The following is a 12,973-nucleotide window of genomic DNA, read 5'->3' on the forward strand; positions in this document are numbered from 1 at the left end:
AAAGGTGCATAGCATCACTGAATTGTTTGTTTTACAGCTATTCTTCTTTTGCAGTATGTCATCTGCGCATTTCCTTTATTATCTATTAGTCTGTGGAATAATCTTAATGATAAAGCATAGAGTCAAATATAGTAAAAATCTTAAATGAATCAAACAGTACCATAGAATCTCTATTGATAGAAATTCCATGCTTGAATAATAAGAGTATAGCAATAGAAATGTACTACCAAACACCTGACCAGGATGGTGATGGTGATTGTGAAAGGCTCAAGGAGATGAGAGAGGCTACAGAAAACCCAATAATAATGGGGGATTGCAACTATCACCATATTGACTTGGTATATGTCACCTCAGGATGGGACACAGAGATAAAATTTCTAGCATTAACAAATGCTTCTTGGAGCAGCTAGTCCTGGAACCCACGAGCAACAATAAAGTAATTAAAATTAACATCCTTGTAGGGGGTGAAATACCAAAGAAACCCACCACAGTAGCATTTAACTTCAGAAAGGCGAACTACACAAATATGAGAAAGGTAATTAAATAGAAATTAAAATGAACAAGAGTGAAGTGTTTGAAAGCTGCATGATTTTTTTTAAAATCATAACTAAATATTTACCAGAAAGAAAGAAAGAAAGAAAGAAAGAAAGAAAGAAAGAAAGAAAGAAAGAAAGAGAAACAGCAGCAGCAGCAGCAGCAGCAGCAAGAAGACCAAAAATGCCACCATGGCTAAACAGATGAGTAAAAGAGGCAGTTAGAGATAAAAAAGCATCCTTTAAGAAATGGAAAATTCTCCTGAAAAAATAGAAAGGAGCATAAACTCTGGCTAGTCAAGTGTAAAAGTATAATTAGGCAGTCCAAAGATGTCTGCAAAAAGTTACAAAGGAATCTCACAAAACTTGGTGACTGGGCAAGAAAATAACAGAGGAAATTCAATGCTGATAAATGCAAAGCAATGCACGTTGGAAAACATAATACTTACTATACATGCACAATGATGGAGTCTAAACCAGCTGTCATGACTCAAGAAAGAGATCTTGAAGTCATTGTGGATAGTTCCCTGAAAACAGCTGCTCAATATGCAATAGCAGTCAAAAAATCTAATAGAATATTGGGAACCATTAGGAAAGGGGAAAAAATAAGTCAGAAAATAGCATGATGCCACTATATAAATCCATGGTATGCCCACACCTTAAATACCGCAAGCAGTCACCCCATCTCAAAAAAAGTATATTAGAATTGGAAAAGGTACAGAGAAGGGCAACAAAAATGATTAGGGGTATGGAACAGCGTCCATAGGAGGAGAGATTAAAAAAACTGGGACTGTTCACCTTGGAAAAGAGACTAAAGGGGAATAGGATAGAGATGAAGAAAGTGCCTATGAAAGTGGATATGATGTGGAGAAAGTGCATAAGAAAGTGTGATTCATTCCCTTCCAATAACACAAATGTGACACTGCATCCCATAGTCACTATAGTGATATGATTATGATATGTATAATATAATTATGATGCATCTTGTACAAAGTATGCCTTGTGAGATGTCATTTTAAAAGTCTTAATCTGTTAATTTGTATGTGCTATCATTGTATAGGAAGTTATGAAGTTTTGCTATGTATGTGCCACTGAAACATGTTGTGAGATTGGGAATACCCACAAGCAGCCTTTCAGGTACAATAATAAAAAGACCAAACAACGATGATGGCTCATTGAGGAAAATACAAAACATTCACAAGGATTACCCCAGGAACTGTGTACAATGGAAACCTCTCAGAGATAGCATGTACCCAATGGAGACTGTTTGACTCATGTCACAGCAAAACATTTTTCCAGCAAACTGGAAGAAGATATAAAAGGGGAAGTGATATCATCAATTGGCCTTACTCCCCTTACAACACAACACCCGAGGAACAAAAACTGAACTGGGGGAATGAGGGTACCAGGCAAGACAGAAGAATTCCTGCCTGTACATGCAAAAGCTATAACCTGCTTATACTAGCTAACAGGCTGAGGCACTGCTTGATTCAAATACTATCTAGTTTATAAAGTTTAGATTGTGTTTTTGTTTATTTCTTAGGTAATCTGCTTTGATCTGCAGGCTCACTACTTATAATCACTTAAAAACTATCTTTCTGTAGTTAATACATGTGGGGTTTTTTGTTTTTGTTCTTTTTACCTAAAACAGTGTGTTTATATAGAACTGCTTGGGGAACAAAATTGCTCAGGAACAAAAACTGGTGCATTGTCCTCTCCACTTAGAGGGATGGGTGGACTCGGTAATAAACTTATATTGGTCAGGCTTTTGACCACAGCGAGACAGTACAGCTTTGGGGTCCTAGGCTGTGGAGGAGCCTTCATGTGACTGCAGCTGGGTGTGTCCCTGCCTGTGTAAAGGTTTGTGTGAGTGCAGGACTGGGAGAGATCTGCAGCTTGTAAAGGCAAAACAGTGTAACAGAGAGCCCAGTCTTCTGAGACAGAGGGCTCAGTGGTACCCCAGTTCCAGGTTGCACCCTGGGGGGAGGCATCACAGCAAGAACCAGGGGACACCCAATGAAATTAATAGGCAACAGGTTTAAAACAATCAGAAGGAAGTACTACTTCACACAATGCACAGTCAACCTGTGGAACCTCATTGTCAGGGAATATTGTGAAGGCGAAAATTATAACTAATTTTGAAAAAGAATTACATAAATTCATGAAGAATAGGTCCATCAATGGCTATTAGCCAAGATGGTCAGAAACGCAACCCCATGTTCCAGGTGTCCCTAATCCTCTGACAATCAGAAGCTGGGACTGGATAACAGGGCAGTTCATTCCCTCTCAAGTATCTGGCATTGGCCACGGTTGGAAGACCGAATACTGGGCTAGATGGATCATTGGTCTGATCCCGTATGGCTATTTTTATATTTTAATATAGTTTTTGTGTGTGCATATATTTGTAAGAAGGGTTACCTTTGATTACATGCATAAACCCAGTCTCTGTTGCAATCCAGTCAACTGCTGATGTGTTTGTTCTTCCTTTCACAGTACTTGCATTAAAAGTGGGCTTCATTTTGTACAAAATGTGATCTTTATTTGTTGCTAGGGCCACACTTCCTTCCTAAGCAGTTCCCACCTGGACTAAGTATCTTGGACAGACTCCCTGGGCCATACGCTCTACCTTCAAAATCAACTTTTTCTCCCTGAAATAAAACAGATGTTGCCTCCTAAAGTCATCTGTCCTGTTTTCTCTTCAAATACTCTGTCCCCATTCTTCACAAACATCCTATATTGTTCTCCATCCCAGACCCTGCCACACTTTTAACTTTTTAATTGGAAAGATTAATAACCTGTAGTGATAGTGAGGGGTTTTCAATGACCTCTTTAAATTTATTTTTCTTTAGCTGTTTAGAACTCTAGAGAAACATTTTTTTTAAAAAGAGTGTTGTGTGGGTTGAAGTACTATACCAGGGGTCGGCAACGTTTGGCACGCGGCTCGCCAGGGTAAGCACCCTGGCGGGCCGGGCCAGTTTTATTTACCTGCTGACGTGGCAGGTTCGGCCGATCGCAGCCCCCACTGGCCACGGTTCGCCGTCCCGGGCCAATGGGGATAATTAACTCTTCTACTTTTACTGCTTGTGGAATATCCACAAGCATATTACATTGTCCACAAATTTATTTATTATTTTTAACTCTTTGTGGAATATTTTATTCTCCAAATTGATCTCAGATATTTGAAATGGGGGCTGTATCACTTAGTAGTGAGTGATCTCATAAGTCACATAGTATTTTTTCTCTTCTCTGATTGGGTGAGAATGCAGGATTTTCCACACGAAGACCTGCATATGAAAAATTAACATTTTGTTTGTGGGAATGTTTTCAAATGTGCATGTGAAATTTTCTTTCCTAGAACATTTTTGCCAGTAAAAGTTGACTGATAAAGTCTTCATGCACAAAAAATGAATGTGAATACAGGAAACACAAATTCATTAACAAATTCCATCAAATATTTGCAGAAAATTATTTACATTAGCTGCCCCATTGTTGCTGTAGGTCAGGCTAGAAGTTGCAGACTTATGTGTACATCACTTGATTTCTTTAGGTACTGACACAGTTCAGTGACAGCTTGCTAACAGTCCTAAAAACACCTCCACCAATATAATACATTTTGCACATCCATAAAGCTTAAACTGTACTGAATTATAGGTCAAAACTCTTTTTAGTCAATAGTGCTAGTCGTAAGTCTCCTAACATAGCCATGAGAAGCTTTTATTGTGTGAACACAGACAACTATGAATATACAAAAACATGTGCATGTGCACAAACACATTTGCACAGAAATTGCTCACCTGGCCACTCTACGTATTCATACAATGATTTGTGAGAATTTGGCAAGACAAATTTAAATGTAAAATCTGCTAGAGAGCCAATAATAAATCAGACCTATGTCTTTTGTCTTTCCCTCAAACAGGAGGAAATCAAACTATTTTAATAGCTGGGCTGAATGTATGTAGCTAGATAGAATATTCCATCTGGTCCAAAATAAGTCAGGAAACTTTTCTAAGACTCTATCTCCTGCTATCTTTCTCCTATAAAGTGCTCTTCTCCCTAAAATAGTCAGATTTCTTCAGGCACTGTTCCTATTTATAAAGGTTATAGCATCCAATCAGAGGGGGAAAAACATGCATAGGGGACTTAGGTGAACAATAAAAAGACTGATTGCAAAATATAAAATATTCAAAGATGCACCTAATATGTCAGTAAACAAAAACTATTAATCAATTATGATTAATAAACAAATCCATATAAATAATGCCTGGATTATGAACAATTCACAAGTCAGAAAGAGATACAGCCCTGATCAATGATTGTCTTAGAAGATATAGTTCAACAATCTCTAACCTTAATGATGAATTACCAATGCAATTTTGCAAGTTGTTTTGTGTAGAAATTTTCTCCAGGTTAAACAACTGAATAGAACAAAACCATACTCAGCAGGTGGCTTATTGCCGTCTCAATACACATGCACAGCTCCCAGCAGAGTTAAACTTGTGCATAAGGTGGAAAATGGACTGCATTGAATTTACAATAATTCTGGGAACCATCTTGCTCTTTTTTTTTAGTTTGTTACCAAACAAAACTGATTATACATCTCATTATGGATGAGCACATTCAGAAGTACCTTTGTTTACTGAAACATGGAAAGCATTAACAGGAGGGACACAATTTAAGTGATAAAACTTGAGACAAAAATCAAAGGGTACTTTATTGCAATAGGCAGTTAAGCATCTCAAATGTGATTCAGGCATAAACTGGAAACTATTTATCTGGTATACTGGCTCAGAAGCAGCAACATTAATCTGACTGCAGAGATCCATAGGAAGACATTAGAATTTCCAACATCCTGATTTTTTCAGTAGATCACCTGATTACAGCTGTGCAGAAAAGAATCATAACCTGTGTAATGGATCCTAAAGTGCTTTGTAAACTGATAGAAAATCTGTAAGACAGGGATACTTCATACACTTCCAGGATTGAATTCAGATACTGTTTAACAGAACAAAACAAGTTTCCCTCTGCATTTTTTTTTCCTGAGTGGAAATACTACGTATACAGACACACTGAAAAACAATCTGGCTGTAGTTCTTCTGATTCCCCCAATATACAATCATAACTGTCCCTCCTTTTGTCCCCATATATCCCAGGAATCCAAGTCTCTTCACTCTCTTTGTCACATCACAAACAAAATGTAGCTGCACAAACAACATTTTGTTCTTAGATGTGTGTGTGCGTGTAAAGGGAAGTGTGTCCTTGTTTACTTTCCTCATTTCTTTACTCCCCTGTTTCTCTCCTTCCATCTCTCAGTAATACTTTGCTCTCCTTCACTTCATTTTCCATTTTGGACTATTGTTTACTCAGCTTATTAATATTCTGTGCCATTTTCTTCTGTCTCCTCAGCCTTATTTCCCATTCCCCTTTTTAACAGTATCATTGCCATGTTTCCCTTTCCCTCAATCCTTTTCCTTGCCCCCCATTTCATTTTTTCCTCCCCTGCATCCCTTATCCTCCAATGTCTCTTTTTCTCTTCTCCTGATCCCCCCATTTTCTCTCTCTGACCCATGGGATCTACTTTGATTTCCTGGGTCTACTAGTGCTCTTGTTACTTTTCTTTGCATACTACTGGTCTTCTCTCACCTTTGTGCCACCTCATATTTTCTCTAGTTTCTCCAACAACTTTTCCCTCCACTTCCAGCCTTTATTCTTTTCCTTCTAGCCCCCTTTCTCTAGTCCCCATGCCCTGAGTAGTAGCTCTGAGTGAGGTAAGTAAGAGAAGGATGAATCTTCTGCTCCAACACTCCTGATGCAGTCAAGACCAGTTACTTATGCTCTCTGGTATGAGGGCTGCCTTCTCTGCTTGGTTTCTTTGGCTTTCCATGGGTAAGACCCACAGCGGCAGCTCAACAGGAGAGTACATACTACAGGACAGAGCAGAGTTACTGCCTGTAAGAGGTTTGTGAAACTCTTTGGTGCCAAACCTGCAAGAAGAGCTGCACAGACAGAAGCGTGAAATGGAGCCCCACTGAGTTTAGAGGCCTTTGTTTGCTCTTGTTTGGGAACTTGCAAAAAGAAAAGTAAATTTATGAACAAAATGACTTTCAAATGCAAATAGAGTGGCCACCATTAAAACTAGAGCTGGTGAAAACTTTCTGAAGACAATTTTTGGTCGCTGAAAATTGGTCTTTTATTGAAAACATGTTTTTTATTCCTGAACCTGAAAAAGTTTTCATTTTTTCCCCTTTCCCCATGACAAAATAGAAAAAAGAAAGTGGGGAAAGAGTAAAAACAAAAAACAGAGAGAGGAGCAAGCAGGACAAGACAACACAACCCTGAAAATTCTCTCTAAAAACTTCTGAGAACAATTTCAAATAAACAAAAAATGCTCATTTTAAAACCATCAGAATGAAAATTATTTTGATTTTTTTGCAAAAACTGTTTAGCATTTTTGACCAGTTCAAAATAAAACTTTAACAATTGCTGTTTGCAACTAACTGATGTTCCTACAATATAAAAAAAGTATTTCCTACACCACTAAAGGGATAGGGAATGTTAATTAGGAACGAAAGGTAAAGATTTAAATAGCACTGCACTAAAGTAGCAAACATGAAAAGCTCACACAATTGTAAGCCTGAGATGTCTATCTATTTTCAGAAGACAAGTTGCAAAAATTGTACGTTTTTACATAATTTGCTGGATGGTGCTATGCATATTTATTTATTTTACATAGTTGATAGCTCAGTAGTACTGCTACAGGAAGTATACTATGTTGTGTACTGACAAAAACATACATACTTTGCTGTCTAAGACTGAAATGCATGTTTCTTGCCCTGTTGATAGCAGGAGCAAATGTATGCCCCAATGAGAGTTAGTTCCCAGACACTGTCTCCTGATATATCTTAAGAGCCAGACAAATTTTTAGCCTTAGTACGTTTAGGCAATCTGCTGCTAACATTTATTCTGATCAACGGGATGCACTTTAGAACAGTTTTCAGTATTTTAATAATTAAGGATCTCCTATATCTGCTAACATGAGTGTCTGTCAGAATAAATATTGTGCGATGATGTAATATTTTACAACAAGACCTTTGTCAGACTGTTTATGAATGATGATATAGAGTGAATCAGCCTCCAGACTAGACTATGCTATACACGGTTCTCTCAAAGAAGAGACTTGGATAAATCTTCACCCAGGCATACAGCAGATAAGTAAATATACAGTAATATGAGCTGTGATCTGATTTCCCTTTGATCCACATAGAAAACATACTTCAGTCTGTTGGTAAACATGAAAATTTAAAACTCTTGGTTTTGCATTTGTATGTCTCACTAGTTCTACTTCAGATTGGGTTTTGTATATATTGTAATGGGCTTGCCACAGAAATCAAACAGCCAATAATAACAACACTCTTTATCATATTTGTCACTAAGAGAATATTAACAGCATCCTTAGGACCTGAACAAAATTGTGAATGTTATGAAAAGAACAGTGTGATTACAATGAGATTTAGTATATCAAGGAGCCATGGTATAGAAGAATCAGATAAATTACTATAACAAAAAGCTCATGTGTATTTAGCAGGTTTTTTCCTTTCTTTTCTTTCTTTACAATATTTGTAGTGAGGTAAATTTTAAGCATCAGAACATTTTTCCTCCCTGTGTTTTTGCTAGAGCAGAGGTTCTAAATCAGGAGGATGTGTAGCCCCGGGGATTACGCAGAGGTCTTCCAGGGGGTAGGTACCTCAACTCATCTAGTTATTTATCTAGTTTTACAACAGGCTACATAAAAAGCACTGGCAAAGTCAGTACAAACTAAAATTGCATACATACAATGACTTGTTTATACTCTCTATATAGTATACACTGAAATGTAAGTACAATATTTATTTTCCAATTGATTTATTTTATAAGTATATGGTAAAAATGAGAAAGTAAGCAATTATTCAGTAATAGTGTGCTGTGACACTTTTGTATTTTTATGTTTGATTTTGCAAGCAAGTAGTTTTCAAGTGAGGTGAAACTTGGGGGTACACAAGCCAAATCAGATTCCTGAAAGGGGTACAGTAATCTGGAAAGGTTGAGAGCCACTGTGCTAGAGGTAGCATCGGGGCACCAAAAGAATTTCAGGACTGTGTCTAACCCAAGCATTGGTAATGAAGTTTTCCCCTAGCATTTATTTCTTGAACTGTTATGTCTAACATCATGAGCCAGATTCTCAATTTGAGTGATGCAAAGGGACTGTAATCTGGCCACATTTCCAGAGCTGCATATGTTACAGCTCCTTTACAGCACCCAACCTCTATCCAAGGGGTCCAGCTGTCTAGCCCTGGGATTCATATGCTATTTGAATATGATAACTAAGGGCTTGTCTTCACTACCCGCCCGGATCGGCGGGTAGAAATCGATCTCTCGGGGATCGATTTATCGCGTCTCGTCGGGACGCGATAATCGATCCCCGAATCGACGCGCGTACTCCACCAGCCCAGGTAGGAGTAAGCGCCGTTGACGGGGGAGCCGCGGCGGTCGATTTGCCGCCGTCATCACAGTGGGGTAAGTTGGATCAGATACGTCGAATTCAGCTACGCTATTCCCGTAGCTGAATTTGCGTATCTGAAATCGATCCCCCCCTGTAGTGTAGACGTAGCCTAAGACTTTGCTCATGAACCGTACACTACACACATGCACAACCCCCTAGAGGCTAAAGATATCAGATAAGTGACGTTGCCATCCTAGTTTCTGCTGGTCAGATATATGAAATGTTTACTGAACCTACAAAGAAAGAGCTTACTTTTGCCAGAATTTTTTTTCCAGCTCTAATATAAATAAATAAATAAAAATGCCAGAACACAGGCAGGTTTAGACCCTAAAGTAGGGTACTATTTTGCCATCTTCATAGGAAAATATAATTACTTTACGGTGGATTTCTGACTCCCTAATTTGCATTTAGCAGTAGTATACTCTTCAGTTAATACCAATTAAATCAATGAATTGAAATCAGTAGGATTAATTGCAGAACAAGTTGCTGCTCAACAAGAGTAAGGGGATCAGACTCTAGACTCATGAGTAGTAAAGTGGTCATTTGTTCCATCTATATAAACTAGATCTTGAGCAATAGTAGTTGTTGAAAAATGTGGAGAAGCCCATAGGCAGGCCTGGAGAGGCTGCTGTAAATTAGGCTGCTCTAATTTACTCTGGGGCCATTTCAACACCAGAGCAGCCCAAAGTCCCGAGAGCACAAAGTTGGGGTAAACCCACCTTTGCTCCATCTCCCCTTGGACTGTACCTCCTGGAGCAAAATCTTAGCTTTCATCTACCTGCAGCTGGTATGTAAAGTTCATCATATGCTTAAGCTATCTGCTAACTTGAGTTCTATATCACTGCTCATTTTGCCCCAGCGACCTCAACTGCTTGACACAAGTAATATTTAGGGCAAAATTTATCATTAGTAATTAAAATTACTTTCCTAAATTGGTCACATGTAAAATATAGAAACAAAAGTTAATTATAACTAGTTTGAAATCTGTAACATAAGGCTTATAAAGAAAGGGCCCAAACTAAAAAAAAACCAACATAAGACAGATGACTAATCAATCAGTGATGCAGTACTTGTAAACCAGTGACACAGAGTAACTTATGAAGCGGTTGCATGATGCATAAATCAATGATGGGCTTATAAATCACTGACATTCTAAAGTCTATTGCATGTTTTATACAACAAAGGCTTGATATATTAAATTGCAAATTATAAAATTACTAAAGCAATTATTTATAAATCAAGGCAAGCTCATCAATCAGTGCAAACACATCTTTGACGCAAGTAATATTAATATAATTTATTGCTGGCACCCTGCAAATAAGGTGCTTGATCCTGTTTTTCTTCTTTCAGCAAAGAAGGCAGCATTAGCAGTGCAGAATATTGGATTGGATACTTTATTGTCAAATGTATAGGAATTCTTCTAATATAGAAGAGTTTAAATAAGTGTGGCTTATATAGTGACTTCCTTGTGGAAGAAAAATGAATGTGTTTGAAAGTTCTTATTAGATTTTTATTTTAAACAACATTTAAATATTAGGGTAATCTTTGGGAGGTTTAAAAATATTTGGGGCTTTTATGATTTCATGATATATTATGTAAATAAGAGTCAAGAGACATTTCCTGATGAAACTTTATAACATAATTTTATACATAGAGAGAGAGAGAGAGAGATCATAAATATGGACATTTCTTTCATTTGAAATATTTTACTTTTAAAGGGTTATAAAATATCTTTTCCATTTAACTAAAATGAGATTAAAATCTTTTAATGGAAAATGTTCTAGGCCACAATTCAGTTGTCCATCTCTATTCAGCAAAGCACTTAGAGAATGTGCATAAACACTTTGTGAAACTGGGGCTCTAGTGAGTGAATTTTACATGAGAGTTGGTGTTTATTGTCATGTTAAAAGGCATAACTAAGGGAAATATAATGGTACCCAATTGTCCCTTATTGGCTCAACAGTGTACTTAGATTGATTTTCTTAGCCTTCCAATCTATTAGAATATAAAAAAAAGGAGAAATTGTGGCTGATCTAGGTGGCTAGAATGAAATGTCCTTTTGGGATACAACCAAATAATAGAAGAGTGACAGTAAAGTAGGGCAAAGGAAGACTTTATTAAGTATGATAGTCTTAAGGAATAGACCGTATTCATTATCATTAAGTTTTTCTCCCTAGACTTGCATGATGGACATCATTCTGACCTCGTTTTTCTCTGCCATTGTTTTTGAGATCTTTAGTTGTTCCCCTTATCAAATCATCCATATTCTTTGTGCAAGAGGTTATCACCACAACTTCAGTGATGCTAAATAAAGCTGTTTACACCAGGTATGAATTTGAATATGAATATCTCAGCCCATCCTACACACTTGTCATATGAAAAACCAGAAATTTTAAAAAAAGGGGGCATCTCTTTCAATGTTGAAAATTGACCCCTCCCACACACCCCAACCCTTGGAAGCATTATGTATCCAAACTTTTTAAAGGTAGGTCTTCAAAACCAGTGCTGGCTGTTACTACTCGTGAATATACACTGAAACCAATCATTTTTAATTTAGAATTCTATTTGTTTAAAGAAACATTCAGAAAAGGTTGAAAGTTTGCAACAGAGCCTGCCTAAGGGAGCATGAGCCATTAACTTCATGAACTAAGATAGGGAAGGAGAGGAAAAATCAGTTTTTCAATGGTTTCTCAGAATACAGTTGTTTAGTTCACTAGTCTCTGTCTACAGCTTTGATAGCGTCTCTTAATAGTTCCTCTAGGCTCTTTACAAAAGGTAGATATAGTCTGTGAGCATCTTTAATGCCTTTTTATGTCTACAGCTAAGGAAACGCTTGGTCATCTGCTTAATGATTGGATCAGGTCTCTGTTAGTACATACTGTCTTGAGTGTGTCCATCACAAAGAACAATAATCTTGTATATGTATCACTAAACCAGTAACATCTCTGCCTGTCAATTTTCTGGTCTGAGAGCCATTTGCTTACCTATGTTGCTTGATAGGCTGGCTTCCTCTGTCAGGAGACAAGGCTTCAGGGAAAGATTGAGTGCCTGAAAAACTGGACTCCATAACTTTTCCCATCACAGGCCCAGGATGCCTGTCTGTCTTTGAATACTGTGGTACAGAGAATAAAAAGCAATTAATATATTAAAAGCAGAATACATCATGCATGTTATCAATATCTGAGATGAAAAGGAAGAAGGATGGGAGGTTTCTTTAAATAAAAATGTCACTGGGAGAAAAAGAATGAATTAAATAACCTATGCATATTGGAAAGCACGAATACAGTACTCACTGTTAAAATATTGACATTTACCATTTAAAAGTATTTAGTGTTATTGCAGTATTATACAGGTACCTCTACCCTTAGTATTAGGGAATGCTATAATATTGATTCCTTTAGTCACATGCCTGATTTTAGAACTACCCCTGCAAGATGGTATATCTCAGAAGATCCCTAGGACCTGGCAGGGCCCTTGCTATGTCTCCTTTCATTAACAGATGGAATTAACAAACCCAAAAGAAAGAAAAAAAAAACACTTGGATTCAAATAAATAAGAAATGGTGGATCCAAATATCCTTTGGGGAAAGTCTACATCCTGATTTGCAATTTGAGACTCAGGCCCATCAGGGGTCTACATTTACAGTCTGAAAGTAATTGGCATTCCAGTGGTACTATGGGTATGGTATTCTCTATTTGAGTACTAATCCTCATAGGAACCGCTAGAGTCTATAAATTTGGAAATGAAACAAGAACAAACTTTCTTCTAATTACATACATGTTGGTCTTTTGTTTTGAAAATACAGTGAGCGCTTCTCTGATCTGGCTCCGAGTGGAACCAGAAAGTGCAGAGATGTGTAAATATTAAAAAATGAATAACAGAACATTTAAAAACTCAAAATAAA

General features: G+C 37.3%; 1 protein-coding gene across 3 annotated transcripts in view; it reads right to left on the reverse strand.

Moving 5' to 3' along the window:
• Positions 1-12,973, reverse strand: part of NRG3 (neuregulin 3) — a 915,071-nt gene that overhangs the window by 17,037 nt on the left and 885,061 nt on the right. For 2 of the 3 annotated variants that reach the window (XM_065407905.1, XM_065407903.1), the window contains exon 7: positions 12,054-12,181. In XM_065407905.1, coding sequence (XP_065263977.1) covers positions 12,054-12,181 — 128 coding nt within the window. Of the gene's footprint in view, positions 1-3,518; positions 3,522-12,053; positions 12,182-12,973 lie in introns of all 3 variants that reach the window. The other variant, XM_065407904.1, reaches the window with a different exon arrangement.

Source organism: Emys orbicularis, chromosome 7 (assembly GCF_028017835.1).
Source record: "Emys orbicularis isolate rEmyOrb1 chromosome 7, rEmyOrb1.hap1, whole genome shotgun sequence".
NCBI classification, from domain to species: domain Eukaryota; kingdom Metazoa; phylum Chordata; order Testudines; family Emydidae; genus Emys; species Emys orbicularis.